The 21191-nt window shown below is 37.9% G+C and overlaps 2 protein-coding genes across 2 annotated transcripts in view; one reads left to right on the forward strand and one right to left on the reverse strand.

The window, feature by feature from the left end:
* Positions 1-3581, reverse strand: part of LOC103137955 (properdin) — an 11507-nt gene extending 7926 nt beyond the window's left edge. The window contains exons 1-7 of the mRNA XM_007551980.2: positions 3356-3581; positions 2432-2570; positions 1635-1792; positions 1375-1542; positions 911-1108; positions 663-830; positions 395-586 (exon numbers count right to left, since the gene is read on the reverse strand). Coding sequence (XP_007552042.1) covers positions 395-586; positions 663-830; positions 911-1108; positions 1375-1542; positions 1635-1792; positions 2432-2570; positions 3356-3419 — 1087 coding nt within the window. The 5' untranslated portion in view covers positions 3420-3581. The remainder of the gene's footprint in view (positions 1-394; positions 587-662; positions 831-910; positions 1109-1374; positions 1543-1634; positions 1793-2431; positions 2571-3355) is intronic.
* Positions 3582-5258: 1677 nt separating this feature from the next.
* The window catches only part of LOC103138025 (receptor-type tyrosine-protein phosphatase N2-like), a 166319-nt gene continuing 150386 nt past the window's right edge, over positions 5259-21191 (forward strand). Inside the window, exons 1-2 of the mRNA XM_016671468.1 lie at positions 5259-5550; positions 17661-17711. Coding sequence (XP_016526954.1) covers positions 5460-5550; positions 17661-17711 — 142 coding nt within the window. The 5' untranslated portion in view covers positions 5259-5459. The remainder of the gene's footprint in view (positions 5551-17660; positions 17712-21191) is intronic.

Raw genomic sequence — 21191 nt, forward strand, 5'->3', positions numbered from 1 at the left:
CGGGCCACATGTGGCCCGTGGGCCTTGAGTTTGACACATGTGTTCTATAGGATCATTGGGAGATTGGTGTTTATTTTCAGTTGGCAAAAACCTAACATCCTGGAGAAGTTGCCTCCAGGATGTTAGGCACCTTCTCCACTTGGAGATACAGGTTAAACATTCATCCATGCATGTAGAAACTCCTAAGGGCCATTTAGAGGGACTATTTAAATGTATTTTTGATCTGAGACTGGCTGCCATGGGAAACCTATGATTGCACCAGATGGACACTGAAGTTCCAGGTAGGGAACTTTTTGGTTGATCAGCTGGCGGTCGGGATGAGCTCTGTCGGTACACCTGTGGATGTTATTGGGTACATGTTAGTGGTCATATTTAAAGAGGCAGGCAGGTATACCTGGACAATGAGGGAGGTGGTTGCAGTGCTCCGTTTGGGAGTTGTCACCTTGGCATTCATTACCAGGTGGGTTCAACGATGGGGCCGGGTTAGAACAAGATCGATGGCGCGTTCTCAATGAAGCTCTGCCAGGTGGGATGCAGGAAGATGAACAGTCGCCCCAGTTTGACCAACCGGACCAGACTCCATGGACTGAAAGACGATGATATTCACAGCATGTTTGCATTTGAGTGTTGTAGATTTAATAATGTGCGTGTTTGTGGCTTACCAGGACAGGGACTACTACAGACGCTGCTCCGAGTGCTTGTTCCCTCACAATATTTGCCACCATATTTAGGGCTAGGGCTGTCACACCGCCTAATTGACAGCTGCAGACCCTCTCCACAAGAGACGGAGCACGGGCCAGGTGGAAACCAGAACCCCCAGTTGCCGTCCACTGAAGAAAAAGTAAATCTTAGCTTACTGCTTCCTACTGCTATGTAAGAGATTAGGTCATCAGTGTGCTTCCCTTCTTACCTGGACAATTAGGGATCTCGCTGCAGTCCTGCGTCTCAAGAGCATCACCAGGACAGTTGTTGCCTGGTGGCACGGTGTCAGCAGAGGGGGCTGGGTTGGAGCAGGTGCGCTGTCGGACTCTTGTGGGCATGTGTTGGTCAGTGATACATGAACCAGAGCACTGTGACCAAGCTTCCCAACTCGACCAACTTCCATGGACTGAACCATAAAACAGAAGAACACAGAGACTGTGGCAACATTTAATTAACTTAAAGGGTAGAATAAATCCTGATCTTGCTACATAAACACTTTGGACCCACTGTTACCAACCCTGGTTCTTCAATGTGCTTAACACATGCAGGACAGTGAACCCTGAGGAGGACTGGGGTCCATTGATAAAGATGTCTGGGTTGGCTTTCCTGGACCTTTTGATAATTTATCTGAACATTACATTGTCTTGGAGCTGAAAATAGAGCCGACCTCACCTGGACACCTGTTGCTGGCCTCACAGGACTCTTTCTCTTCTTCAGGGCCAGTGCAGGCTGAGCGACACTCAGGAGGACTGGAGCAGACTCTCTGTCTCGTTCGGGTTCCTCTTCCTCCACAGGAGACTGAACATGGAGTCCAGGGGTTCCATAACTCCCAGCCCTTATCTTACTCAAAAATACATGATAAACAGTACATTAAGGAATCAAGCTATAGAGTCTTTCGGTCTTTCTCATATAACTTTTGAGTATTTACATACCATTGCAGCAGATGCCGCTGCACACATCTGTCTGCAGTGTGTCCTGAGGGTTCTCACACTCTCCAAAGCCATGACACTTCCTGCTTCTCTGTTTCACGCCCGCTCCACACAGAACATTGCAGAATGACCAAGACGTCCAGGGAGACCATGTAGGTGGACTGGAAGCACAAGTTTATTTTATTTTTTAACAAATGTTTGGTTTCAGGACAAGTACAGTTTATTGAAGTTTGTTCCAGATTTGTGGTACGTAGAAAATGATGCTGCTTCTCCAGGTTTGGTCCTGGTTCTGGGAGAGCATGTTGTGGTGCTAAACTCTTCAGTGATGTCTAAACTAATAACTGTATTTTACAGTCTATTCAGCTACAGGGAGCCTATTCAAGCTCACATATGGGTTTGAATAGATCTAGTTCTTTAATCCTGGAACTGTTCTTCAGCTGACAGAACGCCGACTTTGTAACTGTCTGTATGTGACTGAAGGTTCAGGTCTGAGGAAAGACCCATAGATCACCAGCCCTGGACTCCCTTCAGTTGTAGATCATCAATCGCTCAGTACAGTTAGGATGGAGCTACTGGCGTCAAACAACACAGTCTGCTGAATGCAGGAGAGAAACGGCACTGCTAGCAACAAGCACAACACACACTAATGGGCCAGGTTTGTCATCTAATATGGTGCAACATTTGGTATTTGGGTCCAGTTGGTGGTGGAAGCTCTCCTGAATATGCCGGACCTTGAAACGGCATACCGAACCACACGACCTGTTCCACACCGCTGAGTGGAAACGAGCGACTCTACTTACCCACAGGAACGACACGATCCATCTTCTGCTTCGTAGCCGTATTGGGAGTTCTGACAGCAGTCATCTTCGTTCACATCACCCAGATCTTCACTGCACTCACCTGTGGTCAGGTCGAAGGAACCAAAGCACCGCACACACTCTGCACACACACAAACATATTTATTCATTAAAAGAAGACTAGGACGAAACATTGTATCTGTTTGTTCAAAGTTTCTGTTCCATCAGGATAATTCTGCAGTCAGTTTCTGCAGAACTTTGAGTTTTTACTTTCGGGCCTGTTTTTGTCATGTCCATCAGAGGAGTACCCAGGATTTCAACACAGGAGAAAATTTATGTGTTACGCAATTTTTAGGCAAACCTTTGAACGAGCAAACATGAATCTGTGGAGGTTTGCTTCTATTTGACAGCTGACGGTAAAACAGAGCTGTTTTCTTCTATTATTATAACACTATTACAATTAGCATTAACAATATAATTTTATTGATTGTAAAAAATTACATTAGCATTTCATGAAATTAAATTTCACAGAGGATAAAAACATAAGAAAACCAGGAGTGGATTTTTATTGTGGTCCTTCACTCAGGTTGCAGGTTACAGAGAGGAATACTGTACTGTTGGTTTGAACAGTATTTTTATGTACCTGTTACTGTTTTGTACTTTTAAATTTATTTTGTATGTTTTGTATTCACAAGATTAATTTTTGTACACTTTTGTGTGTAACCTTTAACAATACTTAACAGATTTAACTTTTTCTGCTACTGTTCTGCCTAAAATGATTTTGTGATTGCTCAGCTGTAGAAAAAAAGAAAACGTAGAGGAGAAAGTTTTGCGCTGCGTTTTGAAAAGGTTTTGAGCCCCACAGATTTTGTCTTTTTGTCATGCTAAGCTGAAAGTCTGGCTGAATACATTTATATTTGGACTTACCTGAGCGCTCCACAGAAACCAGCAGAGGAACCAAAACCACCAGAAACCTGAACGTTTCCTTCATCCTGGAGATCTTGGACAGAATTAAAGCTTCACTTTCCTTTTCCCTGAAACTGGTTCTGGTTCTGGTCCGCCCCTCTGACCTTTTGCTAACCCAAAATGTTTGGATGAGCCGTTGATCAACATCTGGTCCTCATTTCTGCAAACTGAGAAAAGTGGGGTCAGGATGTCATCAGGGCCTGTACAGCAGTCAAAGTCCAGTGTATTTATTTATTTATGTTTAATGTAAGCATTAAATTCTTATTTTTCATTTTTTTACATTCTTATAATCTTTGTACAAATTGTGCAATTGAGGCTTCCTGATAGATGTATGACAGAATTAAGGTTGTTAGACTAACAAGCACTTTATTTGATTCTGCAGCAAATATTTATCAAATGTACTCTTACAAAGTTATTTCGATGCGATTCCAGTTTTTGTTCCTGTTTCTGCAGAGACGTTGCTCAATGTTTAAGCAATCAGGGAACTGTTTCAGCGTTCCCTCCCAATGTGCTGACCGTCACTTTCTTTGACATTTCTTCACACATCGACACATAATGTGTGTCATCTTGAAGTGTTTTTTCATTTTGAAATATCCATCCATTTTCTTTACACCCTTGTCCCTTAATGGGGTCTAGAGGATTGCTGGTGCCTCTCCAGCTATCGTTCCGGGCGAGAGGCGGGGTCACCCTGGACAGGTCGCCAGTCTGTCGCAGGGCAACACAGAGACACACAACCATGCACACACACACTCACACCTAGGGGCAATTTGGAGAGGCCAATTAACCTGACATGTTTTTGGACTGTGGGAGGAAACCGGAGTACCCGGAGAAAACCCACCATGCACAGGGAGAACATGCAAACTCCATGCAGAAAGACCCGGGCCGGGAATCAAACCCAGAACCTTCTTGCAACAGCTCTACTAACTGCGCCACTGTGCAGCCCTCATTTTGAAATATGAACAGCTAAAATGTAGCAAGACCAGTTTAATTTTTAACATCATATTTTTAACCAGGAAAAACAGGTTTTTACTCTCAAAATGGAAAGATGGTGAATCTGACTCATCTTTTTTCTGTAAAAGGACAGAAGTTAATCCTATTTGTTTAGGGATAGTTTAATTAAAGAGGGATAATTTTTTAAATATGTTTTTATTCCCTCAGTCAGTCCAGCCTGCATAATATCAAGGCTTTGCAAGATTCTGCTTATTTCACAAAACCTGAGATAACTGGAGGTGCACCTTTGGACATAAAACATTTAAAACTCACCCCTTAAATTGGTGACATCATGAAAAAAATAAAAATAAAAAAATCATCTAAAATTTCAAGGTTGTGTCCAAAGTCACAGGTGTCCTTCATGTTTTAGGTGTTATTCTGTTTCAACACAACTGAACTTAATTTGTTTTTAGAAGCAGTGTGTTAGTTACTGGGTGTTGGAGCCTTGAATGCTGGCTGACTGCAAGCAGGAAGGAATGACATCCACAAACTGGGTCAGAACTGATCTCACATCAGCTTTAAAGCTTCATTATCTGAGTCAAAACTACATATGATGCAACGGTTCTTGTGTTATTATTTGCTTACAAATGTGCAAATAAAATATGTGCAAACCATATGTAAATCTGCCTTGAGTTTTTGAAAAGTACTGAAAAGAAAAAAAAAATAAAATCTGCTGTTTTCCAACTTATTTAGGTTCTCTTTCATGTCCAGATCTGATTCAAAGCCGGACTGATGCATCGATGTTTGGAAACAAAGTCTACAGAAATGATTCAAAAGTCTCATCATCCTTCTTCTTTTTAAGCTATTAGAGAATAAATTTATGGAGAAGAACATTCTAGGAGCGTGAGGTTTATTGTGAAAGGTTTCAGTCGGAAGCGCTTCCGTGATGATGATGCTGTGAGCCGCTGAGCCTCCAGCAGCAGAAACGCCCTGCATCCTCTCTGCTCTCCCCCAGCATCCATCCAGCCTCCTCCAGCCAGGGAGGGGCCGCTCTGGACGGCAGGACAGACCCAGCAGACCCCGCTGAAACCGATGGCCTTTTAAACCCCCCGGAGAACATAAACCCAGCCGAAAAATGGATTCCCTGCCTTCCTCCTTCCTTCTCGTCCTCCTCCTCCTCATCGCTTCCCCGCTCTGCTCCCCTGCTGCTGCTGACAGGAGAATCGGTGAGTTTTAAATCAAAATATGATTATTAATGACAAGCAGAGCCGGAGCTGCAGCTGCAGAGGTTTTTATTACTGAACCTGACAAATCCAGACGTGTTTGTGCTGATCTGTGTCAACACTGGATCAGGAAGCGACGGGCTTCACCTGAGCCGGAGAAAAACAAACACGGTGGATCTGTAATTCATTTCGCGACAGTAATCCTCCGCAGATCACAACCTGGCAGGAAAATCAGGAGCCCTGAGCCTGAGGAGCGAGAGGTCAGGGAAAATGTGCAAAAATCTGGATATGAGCCTTCATCACCGTCAGGAGGCAGAACTGTTAGTCATAATAATAGATCACATTATTTACTATTACACTTTTTAAAATGTGGAAACATATAATTTATTTTAAGCAACAATCTAAAAGCATCAAAAACGTAAAATATATATTTTCGAGATTTATTGTAATAAACCTTGAAAAGTAAGTTGGACAAATGAAAAAAATATAATATGTATTTTAATAATGACATCAATTTCATATATTTAAACAAGCAAACACTTTAAAAATATTTTTAATGAAAAGCAACAATCTGAATCTATAATGAATGAGCAACAAAAATGTTAAATAATAAATGAACACACACACACACGCACAACTCTGTATGAATGCGTGTGTGTGGGATAGCAGGAATAATTGCAAGAAACATTATCACTTAAGTTAAATGAAATGTGCAAAAAAATGTAAACAAAATTTTAAATTAAAGTGCAAAAAATCTAGAATCAGTACAGGATAAAGACCAAGATTAAGTTGCATAAAAATTAAATAACTAATAATGGATGGTACAAATTTAATGCATAAATTAAAATGTTTGAAAATGTGGCCAAAATGTAGTTTGTCTGAAAAATTTAATTACAAATTTTAGGACTTGAATAAAGTTACCAAACCTCTCTAATGAAATAAGAAAAGTTTTATTTTTATATACAAGTAAACAAAAATCACTGTAGACTGGTGACTTATACAAAGATGTTTCTAGAAAATAGAGTTTGTATAAAATTTTAAATTGCAAACTGTTGCAATGAAGAGAAAACATCCATTACTGCCAAATCAATGAGAAACGAGACGGCACACACTCCGGTTTCCGTCGTTCCTTCCTTACAGATGCAGATATTGATCGGAAATTTGAAGTGCGAGTTTATGACGTCTCTGGCACAAAAACCATCTATTTATAGATGATACCTAACATTGCCCCACTGACTTCACCGTGTGGAGGCTGCAGGGTGAGTGATGCAGGGAGGAAGAGACCGAGCTGGGAGAAGCTGCTCACAGGGAGACCCTCCTCCTCATCATCACCATCTTCATCATCCTGCGCTCTTCCTCAGATTATATAAGAAGCTCGCTGAGAGTACGGCTGCTTCAGTCTACTGAGGAGACGAGTCACTAAAGTCATAAAGTCAAGATCTGTAGGTCATGTTTGGAAATAAAACAATGTAGATTTTATACACAGCATGCAGTGATTTATAACTGTAGTTACATTTCCTGTCTGTCTCAAACTGATGGTCCGCGGGCGCCCCTTAGTGGTCTGCGAGGTACTGCACGTAAACAACCGTTTATTTTCCGTGACGTTTAGTTAGCTCAAAGTGCGACGCTAAGAGGAATAGAACAGGAATGAAGTCTTTGAGGAATTTTGTGAACTGAAGGAAGTATAGAGGATATTTATAGTGTTATTTATTTATTTTCACAATTCAAAATTTTAAAAATAGAATTTAATGGGTGGGAAGTAGTGTTGCTACACGCTACAGTAGGTGGCAGTATGTGCCTTGAAGTGGCTTGCGGTCCGCCATTATAGAAAAGAAGAGGAAGAAGCAAGCGCAACGCTACTGTTAGCTTACCGGAGAATTGTGTTTGAAAATAACAAATGGCTTAAGACCGGGTCACTAAAAAGAAAGCCTGAAGATACCGGTGGAGAGTTTCTCAGGGTGAGTTGCAGAACCTTTGTTTTTGAACAGTATTACGATATATACAAGCATGCAGATCTCTGTCTGCGGTGTCTGAATGCTACATGCAGGTTGAGGCGGTGAATAGAGCTCCGCCACGCCGACTAGCTGCACCATAACATCTAAAATAAAATTATTTATGTTGGACTATCTACTGGCTGAAAGAAAAGATTTGTTTTTGCCAAAGCAACTCAGGTCTATTTTTCTGTTATTATGCTTCTAAATTACAAATAGCCATAAATTTTATTAGTGCTCACAACACTTGTAGTGCAACGAACTTTTTTCATTTCCATGCGTTTCCTATCATTTGAAAGCTTAGAATCCATACGTTGAGAATTTGTAAATAACTGAAAACGTCCTGAATAGACATGTTCATGGTTTTATCAAGGCCAGTCACATTTACAAAACAGCTTCACTTTAGGAGGAACAAGAGTTAATGAGACTAATATTTTTATTTCAGGTTGTATATATTGAGATGTTGTGTTATTGCGGGGCAGTTTCAAGTTAGATACTCCTTGAATGTTTGTTAAATGGGGTAAGTGGTCCTTGGCCTGAAAAGGTTTGAGAAACACTGATCTAGATCTACATTGACCTAGTTTATAATGTAAATATTTTAGCACACTTGAATTAAGACAAAACTAGCTTACAAGCAACTTACAGTAGCTTGCTTTAAATCAGGAATTCCTTAAAATTGATAAAAAAGTACTAGATCCACTGGCAGATTATTTCAGTTATCATGTCATAAGTGAGATAATCTGCAAATGGAGATAGTTCTTTTTTTTATATCAATATTAAGTAATTACTGACCTAAAGCAAACTTCTCTATCTTGTTAAAAACGTTATTTCTAAATTACTTTTGTCTAACTAGACAACACTTGGTAATATTTTGTGTTTTCGTAGTGTACATTTGTAACAAGTAATTAATTCACTCAGCTTTACCATTTTCTTTGCTTTATTTCCTATTAGTAGCTCACACATCAAATCTGTCATTTTTGGAGAAGTAGCAGCCATGTAGCTGCAGGTCAGAGGACAGATGTTGCTTTTTCATATCAAACCAAGCCAGACATTTGAGCAGGATGAATGCATGCATGTGTGAAAAAGTGGATGGATGGATGAATAAATGAAGTTTGGATGGATGCTTGGAAAGAAAGATGTGCTGCAAACTTAGTTATGCAGGAAAAAGCTGTGTAATATTTTTAAAATTCACTCTAATTATATTAAAATGTGAAAAAATGTTTAAGTAGGTCAGCAGAAGCTCAGCAATAGAGTCATCCTCTTCTATTCAAGAGTAAAAAAGATAGAGTACAAAATTAAATCAGTTCTCTTTTGGGTGTTTCACATAGTTGCAATGATATAAGCATAAAAAATAAAGTAAATGTTATCATTACATTCATAAAATCAACATATTTTGTAGAAGTTTTTAAAATTCTCCTCATAGAAAGATCCTAAACTTAAGCATTTCATTAACATTAAAAGTAAGTGGGTCACGTTGTCCCCAGTGGGTTGTGTATATTAGTTTTTAATCAAATATGACTCACCGTGACCTTGTGAAAATAATATTCAAACACTATTTTAAAGTGGAATAATTTGGCTTCAGGGAACCGCAGCAGTGAGGATATCGTGACCCAGTAGTTTCCCTGCTTTCCTCGTCTTCTGTACAACATAAAACTCCAATAACTGAGTCAAAGTCATCTAGAAATCCATGCAGGGTTTATTGTGATCCTACTGCAACAGGTTTTATGTGGATTCTTTCTTCAGAATGGATCAAAATAAACTTTGATTTGCAAGGTTTTTTTATTTTTATTTTTTTAGTTTTATAAATGGATGCATAGTGAGAGCTTTCTACTGACTGGAAATGGTAAAACAGAAATAAAATGATCGTGCTCTGTAGTGACCTGCTGAACAGAAACTGTAAAGTCATCCAGCTTGGCTTCAGGAATGACGATGTTAAGATTTTATATTTTTGTTATTACTGCTGCATGGAATGACTTTCAGTTGTTGCTTTTTAATCATTTCCCTTTCTAAATAAAGAAAACCTTCAGAGTAGATTATTTGTTTTTGTTTATAGCAAAAACTAATCCTTAGAAAGGCCTTCTAATTACATTAAATTGGTGATAAACTATACATGTTCCATTTTTTCAGGGTGGTGATGCAAATAATTTTTTTCTAATAAAAAAAAATATTTTTTTTTCCTGAGTCACTTGCAATTTATTAAAAAATATATTTTTAGTATTAATATTGTCCTTATTGACTTTTGTTCTGCCCAGTTTCAGTTTTGTTTTGTCTTATATACCTAAAAACCCATGCTAATGTATGTTAGCATGTTTACATTAGCATGCGTAATGCTAATGTAAACATTTGTTTAATGTTAACATTTAGCATTTTGTGAATGCCAAATGTTTACAGTCAGCATGTTTACGTTAGCATTAGCTGAATACATAAAGTTGAAACTGACTCAGAACTTCATATAACTGGGAAAATTCAACTGAAAAACTTGAAAGCTTCTGGATGTCTGGTATTCATGAAGGTTCAGGGATCACAACCATCTGCAAATACATGAAACCTCGTCTAAAAAAGCTTTTCACTGCCTATTTTAATAGTTCAGACACTAAGTATTCCTTAATATGCATTAATATGCACATTGCATGATTTAGTGCAGCTGGTTGTCATTTTTTTCAGTATGCTCGCCTGTTGTGTGAACATATTGAGTTTTTGTTGTTTCATTTTTGTTTCTTCAATTTGTGCTTTTCTTTGCCACCTCACCAGCAACTTTGTTTTTGATTTCATTTATAATTTGTTTCTGCTTTCCACTATATCCCTACTTCCTCCTCATTAGGTCATTATAAGAAAAACTGTTGTTCTAGGCTTCAGTTACCAATCTTCCTTTCTGCATGAATATGTGATCTGTATTTGCGGTGTGGTGCTGACCGATCAGATGGTGTTTGTTCGGTAAACACCGACCCAGACGCTGATTCAGTTTCCTTCTGGTTTCCTTCTGGACTGAAAGATGGGACAGGCTCAGCTGTGGGACTTCTTAATCATTAACTTGGACCTAAATAAGGCTGACACTGCTTGATCTGGTGTGACCGTCACCTAGGCAACGCTCATTACCATTTCATATGTGATGACTTGCTGGCCAGCTTGGTGGAAAGCTGCAGAGTTGCTGAATGAGTAAAAATGTCAGATTTATCTAAAGTTTGCTGCAGCATTTCTGAAGGAGATGATTTTAGGAAATATAGTTAAATAAAAAGCAAACTAGAGGTAAACAGTAGATGCACGTTAACACAGAAGCAAATCAAAAGCAGAAATGCTCAGAACAACTCATGACAAGATGATATTCTTAGAGGTTGTTTGTTTTAACTCTGGTTAGATGACAAAGCAAGGCATAAACTACAACCAGATTTTTACAAACTAGATTGGATTTATGATCCAGAGTCAGTTCTATGCAGAACCACCTTTCATTTCTGCTGCAGATCTTTTGATGTTTAACTTCAGTAATATTGAAGTCTTAATAAATCTGGGTTTGGATTAGGCCATTTTAACACACTCTCTGTACTAAAGCATTTACCTGTAGCTGTGACTCTTCGTTTAGGATCGTCTGACTTGACGGTAAACCTCCACCTCTAAAAGATTTTCTTCTTGGATTGCTACCCATGAACAAAGAAGCATTCCCACAGGATAATTCTGCCATCACCATGTCTCAAGTGAGGTGAATTTTACGCTTAGCATTCAGGCCGCAAAGTTTAGTCTCATCTGACCAGAGGAACTTATGTCAATATGTCTCCTACTTGGCTTCTAGCAATCCAAGCTGGCTTTCCTCTCGCCTCTCGCCTATAAAGGGAAGGTTTTGTAGATCGCTTGTTGTCCTGTTGACGGATATTCCCACCTGACCTCCAGAGTCACCATGGCTGCTTCTATAATTGATGCTCTCCTTGCCCTGTCTGTCAGGTTAGGTTTGCTGTTGTGGCATTGGAGTAGTAAAAGTTTGTGATTTTCATTTTTATATAAACTTCTGTGAAATGTTTTAGATTTGTCTTTAGCGCTAACAAGACTATTGTTTTCTAAACCTGTGAGCTTCCAGGGATAACGTGTTTATCTTTAAAAAATGTTGCCCATAAATATAACTTAACATTTAGCTGCTGTTCCATGTATGGTTTACTTTATTGGTTACTTGCCTGAATAGCTAACAGTTTATTGGTGTTGAAGCCGATGGCTTTAGAGGAAAACTTGTCACTCAGATGAGTTCTTGCCTGCTGCAAGCTGCTTTCTCTGGCTGTGTTGACTGAAATCTCTGGTTTCTGATCAAAGCTCCAGAAAACATGCATCCGTTCTGAGCCTGCAGGGTTTGCTCCTCCTTTTATATTATACTTGGATTTGCTGGTAACTCCTGGAAGTTTACACTTTAAAATAGTTTCCACACAACAGATGAGATGTGTTGAATTTTCTTTTCAGATGCACTTTTTTGTGCAAAGTTTTTACTTTACATGCACATGCATGAAGGATCCCATGGTTTGCTTTTTAGCTGGTACGTTTTTATCTTAACCTTGTTGAGATCAGAGGAGTCCAATAAGAGCAAGTCTGAAAACAAAGCCTGACAGTTTGATGTAGCAATAAAGGGAAAAAAAAGATCACAAGAAATGAATGTGAGGGGGCGTGATGGATGAATATTTTGTTGCTTTGAAAGACAGAAATCTGCCAATTTAAGCAGTCTGGATGAGCAACATCTTATATAGAAATAGATTTCTCTGCAAAATTACGAAGTGCAGCTTTTTCTGCTAAATGCTTCACTTTTTTATGCTTGTCTTAATGTTCTGGTTGCATGCTATTCTGTTTGATTGTTTCTGCCAGAGCTGCCACCAAGGATAATTGGACATGTTTAAAGGAGGCCAGCAGAGCGAGAGCCTATTCTTTGTGCAGGAACACGGACATGGACGACATGCCGGTTTTACCAGCCATGGGGAAATGCTTTGATAGGTTCATTAGAAAAGCTGAAAATGAAACTGCAAAGTTGGTAAAAGCTTTTTAATGACTCTGGCGTCTCTGGTTTCTTGTCCTCTAGCCAGAAACATAAACACAGAGGAAACGATGTGTTTTCAGGAGAAACCTGAAAATAGGAAGGAATTAATCAGCACAGAGGTCTGAAGGAGTTTCACACAAATATATTTGGAAAAGTGAGTTTTTGGCTTTGTGTTTGTCTCTGAGTTCTCTTCCTCTTGGCAAATAAATTACTACATTACTGCCCCCTGTGGTAGTAGCAGTGCATTACAGGCATTTTCATTTAGAATCAAGATGTCTGTTTCTGTGAACTTTAGAAAAAATTGGAGTGACTGGCTCAGTGGGTAGAGGACTTTTCTTCCAATCGGAAGGTTCTGGGTCCAATTCCAACTTTCACATGTTGCGACCCTGGACAAGTACTTTGTCCAGTCAATATGACGGGAACAGTGGGATATAAGTTCAATCCATTGCTTAGGTACACTGTATAAAGAGATGTTTGATATCTGCATTTTCCAAATAATTAGCTAGACAGAAAATGTTTTCTTGAAGTCAAAAATATTCACATTTATTGATAATTTTATGCAGTCTAAGCGTATTTCATTGCTGCCATCAGCTGTTTTGGAGGGGAACTGCAGGCGTTGCCATCCACTGGCTCTGACCCTGGATTAAACTTTGCTTGTTCTAGATCACTTAAAATGACTTTATTTTGATTTACTGAATTAAAAAACAGGAAGAAAGAAAAGGAAAGAAAAGAGAGATTTAAAAAAATATATTAAGCAATTGTTTGTATTTTTCTCTCCAAATTCAGTATTAATACAGTATTAAAAGGCAATTCTACCAAATACTTTAATTATTAAAACATTTATCTAATAATAATAATAATGTCTTGGTCATACTAACATAAAAAAGAAAAATAATCTGTTTTTTATGTTGGACAGTGAAGTGAAAATGTATCATTTCTTCATGTCTATGTTTCCATCCACCTCCACCAAAAACATTTATTTCTTAATGTATTTTATAAATGTTAGTCATTACAGGTTCTTTATTATTTAAAAAGGTTAAGAACTGTCAAGTCTATGGACAAAATAGAAAATATTTTAAATGATCTGCTTCACAAGATGTAAAACGAATCTATTCAAGGTCGCCACTGTCAGTCTGACCGTCAGATTTCTCCCCCAGGTGAAGCAGGTGTTTGACGCAAGGCGACAGACGGCACTGTGGGAAACGTAGTGTTTGTAAAGGCCTTGCCAGGAGGCTGTGGCCTGAACGCCGCCGTTCCCTCACAGAGTGAAGCTGATTGAAACGTGGCCGTCCTGGCAGCGGCCCACAGCACAAAACTGGCTGCAGAGAAAGGATGAAAAACCGAAGCAGGAACTCTGAGTGGAGAAAAATGACGGAGCTTCACCTGGCTGCAGAAAGGCTCAGATTCAATAATCTGTACCACAAAACAGCAGGTTGCATTAGAAGCAATGCTATTCTATTTTATGCAACATCTTTATTGTTCTACATAATAATGAATTAGCTTGTTTGCAGTTTAAAAGCACTTATTCAGCTCAGACCATGCTGTCCAAAGTGTGGCCCAGGGCCCGTTTGTGGCCCTTGAAATTGTTTTGTTCAGCCGCTGACCACAGTTCAACAATGTTAAACATTTGGCCAACAAAACAGAAAAGAAATGGAAACAGTCTGAAGCCCTTTTTTTAAAATATAATTTTGGATTTTTTAATGATGTATAGATTTCATTAAAAAAATATATTTTTTGTGTAGATTAAACTAAAACTGCTGCTTGATCCATTATTTTAAATAAGATTTGGTTTTCCATAACTCACCTGGTTAAATAAGTAAAACAATTATAGTAAACACATTTTTGGATTTTCTTAATTTAATGAATTTCATGGCCTGCCAGTAATTTAAATTAGCCAGTTTTGGTCCCCAGGGCAAAAAGTTTGGACACTCAGACAAAAACAGCTGAAAAAAAAATCATATTTGAATCAATCAGACAAAAACAGCTGGAAAAAAAAAAATCATATTTGAATCAATCCGCTTCTCTTGTCTTTGTCTTAACCCAGTTCTCAGACTGGGATATCAGTGTAAACTGTAATTAATACATTTTTCTGCTGGTAAATATTCTGATGGAAGTCAGAAGACCTTCCTTCTGCCAAAATAGGCTTACATCGTTCGTCTTTCCAACATTATAATTCCTTTTTATTCTGGGTAAGCCACTTTGGATTCCTTTCCCATCTCGTGTATTTTTGCTCTTTTAATGCGGCTCTGCAGGAATTAATCCAAACACTACACCAGTGGCTCAATGCTTTGCTAATGAAAGTCAGATTTCTGCTTTCAGTGAAGCATGAACGTGTTTATTTATACTGATGTCCACAAATAAAACAAACCGTTTTTCATTTCAACGACATGAAAAAGCTTATTGTAAATGATTTCCATAAATACATCTTTACTGGAGAAAGAAGCCGTCACAAACTAATTCATGTTCGCTTTAATTAACAGAGTAGTTCTTGGATTCATATGTTGATTCCCTTAGAGGATTATTTTATAAAAATAATTTGGTTTTCTATATTTACATGAAGCAGTTGTTTGTTATAACCTCAACTTGCATGGGGAAGATGGTAGAAAAGAACGTCTTTTTTAAGAGCTTATTGCCAAAACTTGGATTTAACTTTCAGACTTATTGGTGACAGAATAATTTTTGAATTTTTAAAGTTTTAATTTTTAAAACTTTTTCCCTTAATATTCAATGGACCTGCGCCTATTAATGTTTCAGCTTTCTTAGATTCTTTTGTGGAATGCGACGCTGTTGGAAAGTTACAAAAAATAAAAAGTGCAGTTTTTCTGAGTTCATTACTTGGTGCTTGCAAAATTGAAAATAAAGATTTATTCTCTTGAGTGAAATGGGATTTTTCTTTCTGTGGACTGCAAGAAATAAGCCATACTTAATGGAAAAAAACACAACACTGTTCTGAGTATTAATGGGCTACAAGAGCTGACTGAAATGAGATTTTAATACATTTGACTTTTTTTTTTTTTACATAATCACATTTTTAGTCCTATGAATCCTTCAGATTTTTGTGTGATGTTCTTCCTTCACCGCCTCATTAAATTCTGTTATTTTCTGAAAATGACCCCAGAGGTCAGCGAGTTCACTCCCACAGTAATAATCAGGACAGGAATGAAAACAGGATTGGAAAAGCTTACTATGGAATCATAAAAACACATTTGTGAGTGTTTGAAGGCTCTGGTTAATTAAACATAACAGTTTTTGCAAAGTGAGTTCTTGTTTGAGGCTAAAATTCAAGGATTAGCTGTTTTTACTAAAGTTGAGATCAGTGTGCCTCCTGCAGGCTCTCTGTCTGCCGCCTGCAGCAGTTTGTGGCGTTCAGGCTCTCAGGTGTGAACATGTGCAGCTGCTTGGTAGTGAAACCAGGAGCCTGGCGGTCGCTGCTGCTCTTTGATCCCTGAAAAGACAGAGAGTTTCTTTCTGAGAGCAGCAGGTGTTGCCGTGGTTACAGCATCTCTTAATTTGCATAGATGTTTATTCTCAGGCTAACCTTAACGGCCTTCGTTTCTATAGTCATACGGATTGATTTCTGAAAGCTTTTTTTGCACAGCTATTCACAGCTTTTCAAGTTAATAAAGTTTATAATCACTTTGAATAAAAAGTGACAATATAAACACTTTATTATAATATAATAGTTACAGAATTTTTTCCCAGAGCATAATAATCTTTAAACAGACAACACACACACACACACACACCAGGTGGACTTTACTAATTTGATTGGATTTTATGCAGGAGTATCAGAGTAGAGGGGTAGGAATACATATTCATTTTTTTCAGATTTTTATTGTAACGAAAGTTTAAAATTGAAAGTTTAAAATCAGGTTTTAAAGGGTCAGTATTTTGTGCTTTCTAGGCAGATAGTGCCATTTTATAGCATAATCAGGTAACTTTGTTACCTTCAGTTATAAAAATGCTGAATATATCAAATATGACTGAAAAGAAACTTTTCTTTGTAATTTAACGTCTTGAAATTGGGCCTCTGTGTCTTTAAGAAGCTCCTGCCCTTTCTGAAACTCCACCTTCAGGAAGCCATCACAACATGACTCCTCTATTAACCCTTTAGCAACGTTTTTAACAGCGTTTCACTGAGAAGCAGCTCCTATAATGAGCTCAGCAGTTCCACCAGGTGTTTGCTAATTGTTGCTGGCTAGTCTGAAGGAGCTGAGTAGGGGAGTCTCGGAGGAGAACTGCTTTGTGATGATGCAGCACTCCAAAAAGTCAATTTTACATAACACGACCCCTTAATTTTCTTTTAGTATATTGCATTTTTTTAATATAAATGAATTAAAACTCCATCTTTGTTTCAGTTTAGTGTGAGGCTCAGTTTCAGCTCAGTTTATTCCCAAAATATACTAACGCCCAATCCTGTCCAATAGCATCCAAAACAATCAGATTAAAAGACTATAAATGCTCATAAGAACAAAACCAGTGTGTGTTGCATGCTGGAGATTTTTCAGAAATAATTCCAAATCCAGAAAGATTTCAGTTTGTTTTATGGAAGCAGATTAAACCTCAGCGATGGTGTCCTGCTCTCTGCCAGGTCTCCTGTAAGCGGAGCAGAATAAAATATGGCCTATTCTTCTTCTCTCCCCAGAGAGCTCTGAAGGAGCTGGACTGATGCATCATCCTGTTCTTCCTCACCCCAGAGTTAATTTAGGATAACTGCAAGCATTTACTGCCCACAGCTGACGAATGTAGCAATAAGAAGCTGCAGCTGAAAACAGAGATGATGTCTTAGTAAGTCATTAACTCTCATATTGCTGTCTGGAAATGAAAAAACAAAAAACAATCTGAAATTGGGTTAGAAAGTTTTGGAAATGGATTCTTTTATGGAAGAACTAAAGAGCAGGTTCAGCTGACTAGCTGTGTCTCATTTCAGACCTACAGGTCTAATAAACACCAAGTTATTGTTTTTTATAAGTATGCATCACTGCATACAAATCTCCTATTTGAGCTCCTAATATTCTGCTACCAATAATATGTGATGCAGCATTAAAAAAATAATGCAGCATTGGTATAAATTTAGTAAACTGATCCGTTTGCATCTTATTCTTCTGTTTCTCTGACAGGTTGCCTGTTTGAGAACGAGTTGTGTTCTTCATACGAGATCTGTGTCAACGGTAAGAAATCTCATCTTCAGATGTTTTCAAAACGTTTCTAAGATCTTTTCCACTTTATGTCATTGTGGAAAAGACTTGAATGTCAATATTTAAGTCAAATTTGTTTGCATAGAACATTTCAGAAACAATCATAGAACAAGAAATAAAGACGCATTTAATGCTAATGATAGGCTGTAAACAGCTGGGTTTTTAGCCCTGATTGAAAGTCAGTGTTTTGGATATTTTCCAGTTTTCTGGAAGTTTGTTCCAGATTTGTGGTGAATAGAAGCTGAATGCTTCTTCTCCATGTGTGTATATTGAACTCTGAAACCCTCTGGAAATGCTGTTTTTCACCATTTTTCTGAGGCACAGTGGTTGTACAGAAAAATATAATCAGAGTAACAGAATTAATCCTGTATTAAAACATTTTTCTTTATCTCTCACCTCGTTTATAGTAATTTTGGTTCATTTCTCTTTCCAATGTTTCAATTCTTTGACATTTGCAGCTTCCTTACGGTCCCACCATACAGCTTTGATCATTCTGTACTTTGACTAGGCCATTGTGGAACCCCTATTATTTTCTTTCAAGAAAATAATAGAGTTGGCCTCACATTTGACTCCAGAATCCAGTGAAAAACCCAAATCATCACCGCTCCAGTTCTCTTCTTGACCCTGTGGTTTTGTGTTTTTAACTACATGTTTTGCTGTGTGGTTCATTTTTAAAAAGAAGCTTTCTTCAAAAGCCATATTGCTTGTGTTTTTCTTGCTGTCTTGTCATAAACGTTAACATTTAGCATGGTCATGTAGCCATATTTAGGGCCGACAGTCTTCTGTCTGTAACTGTGTTTTTAAGACTGATCTTTATAAAGTGCCAAACCAGATTCTTTCTCCTCTCCACTGGTAACATTAGTTTATGTGTTGCAGTCTAGATTCTAGATTAAGCAAAACATTCAGGACAGTTTTGCTTAAACTCTTAGGTTATGTTCATACAGCAAGTCTTGATGCTGAAATCAGATTTTTCTGCATAGTTTTTCATATTAATAATTAAAAGTGACAGCAATGCACAGAAGAAGAATGTAGCCATAACACAGCAGCTTTCTGTTTATGGAAGTAATGATGGATGCTGCTGTTTATGGATGGATGGTTGATGAGCAACAGGAGTATCATAACAAGTACTTAAATCAAGTTCTTCATTATTCTTCCATTGATTAACCTCATTCATCCACTGCTTCATTCATGCTTTGTTTACGTCCAGATTTACTGCGTGTGGCTTCTTCTGGTGCAGAATTATGATGCATGTCCAACATCAGCGACATAAAAGTCAGATAAATGCAACATGACATTCAGACTGCAGCCGCTTTGAAAACTATCAGATACATTTCTGATTTAGTTCCACATATGGAAGTGAGACAAATCACCTTAGCTTAGTTTATGTAAAATGTTTGATTCAAGATGAGTCACCCAGAAATCTATTTTTTGTTTGTTTATTTGTGTTTATGCAGATATTTTCCATTATAAAGTGTGTATAACTCAAGATTTCCCTGTTGTGTCCTCTGGAGTCATGAGAATTACTGAAAATTTACCTGAAAACAAATGAAACTGAAAACAAACTAAATTTAAAGACATTTTCTTTTATCTATGGGAAGCTTTTTTTTAAAACAAAAAGCTTATCTTTTTGTTTGAAATCAGTGCTGATTATCAGGATTCAGCTGTTGGACTCGTAAACATAGCAGAGCAGAAATCTGAGCCAACAGAGATAACTGAACATCGCCGTCTGTTGTCTTTTATTGGTGAGAAGCCTGGATCCAGCTGTACGTTTGCAGTAAATTCATTAGCTCTCTCATTTCCCGTATTGATGGCGTTCTTTTTAGATGCACCCATAATCTTATTCCAGTGAAGTAGAAGCGGGGAGAGAAGGACGCAGGTTGTTTCGTGTGGTGATGAAATCATTTTATTTTTAGCGGAGCTAAAGGCTAGCTCTCTGTCTGTGTTGTGGATGCTCTGGGTGACCTTTGTATGTCACCCACACGTCTTTAGCCCTAAATATTTCATCACACACTGAGGAAACCCTTAGAAAGAAACTCTGTTTTAGAAGATGCACAGAGAGAAAGACCAAATTTACTCTATGACTGTTAAATCATGAATTGAAAGCAGCAGATTTGGAGTAGCTTGTTTTGGATGAAAAGCCAACAGTAGCTGGGTTTCCATTACACATGTGAGAAAATGTTAAAAAAAGAGCTATGTATAACAATTAAAATCACGAGTTCACAATAATAAATCGTTAAAAAAAAAAAGAACCATCATCTTTGTCTTTTCCGTAAGTAGACAACATCCAGTTGTTGATCTATTGAGTTGTGCGATGAGAAAAAAAATCCATTACAGTTTTACGATTTAACCTAAATATTTCTGTTCAACCGACTGCAAAAATATTTTATTGAAAAAATTAGAATTGCTGTGTTTCCATTAAGCAAATTTATTTCTGTAACTGCGATTTGCTTGAAACAGCCAATCAGACACCAGGGTCTCACATAAATTAATTCTATATTTAATAAATTACTCATGTTGAATTCCAGTTTTAGTAAATTCATGACATACTTAAATAACTCTTTCATAAGTTATGCGTTTATTGCAGTTTCTTCACTCTATGTACTTGTTCGCCTAGATTTTAACGTTTTATTATCAAATCCTCCTTTGTTTCTGTGTTTCCTCTCGGTTCCCATCCCGTCTCATCGCAGTGGGATAAAAAAGTGTCTGTGAGAGTTTCAGACCATTAATTCACTAGATTACGTTTTAAACATCAATAGCATCCAGGCGCAGAATCACCTCTGCTTTATACTTTATCCTTTTGCAGCACTTTTAGGTCGCTGTAGGGTTTTAAAGAGAATAAAATCACTTGTGAAACCTCTTGACCTCAAAAGCTGAACAACATATTTAATTTGAGTTTTGCAAACATTGTTTGTTCAAAGATTTTTGCCATAAATTGTCCCTTAATCAGCTTTAGAGTGCAAATACTGTTTTTATGCCTTTCACATGTAAATGCATAGAAAGCTTAACCTGAAAATATGTTTTGATTACTGAAATCTTAAGGGATTTCAGCAGTTTTGTAGCTTTTAATTGTATGTTTTTCAGCTTTTCTTTATTTATTAGAAACTCTCTGTCTCTGCACGTCATTCAGTAATTAGGCTCAAGCTGTTTGTTTTAGAAATTTGGAACAGAGTTTCAGTTTTTAATTGTCCTGAATGATTGTCATAAAATGGGAGGACTGAAATAATTCAGTGGTGAGGCCACCTGTCAGCTCGGCTTTACCTCGACCTGAATATTAAAGACGATGACTCGGCAGAAAAGTTTGTTTCAGCTGAGTCATGTGAGGTGAGTTTGGCTGTTTTTTGGTGGTATCAGTACAGGTTTGTGTCTGAGCTGCTTCAGCGGCTGGATGGACAAACTGCTGGACGGGCGCTTTACCAGAGCGTCATCAGAACTGGGGTTGTGTTAAGTACCAAT

Source organism: Poecilia formosa, unplaced genomic scaffold (assembly GCF_000485575.1).
Source record: "Poecilia formosa unplaced genomic scaffold, Poecilia_formosa-5.1.2 Scaffold45, whole genome shotgun sequence".
NCBI lineage: Eukaryota > Metazoa > Chordata > Actinopteri > Cyprinodontiformes > Poeciliidae > Poecilia > Poecilia formosa.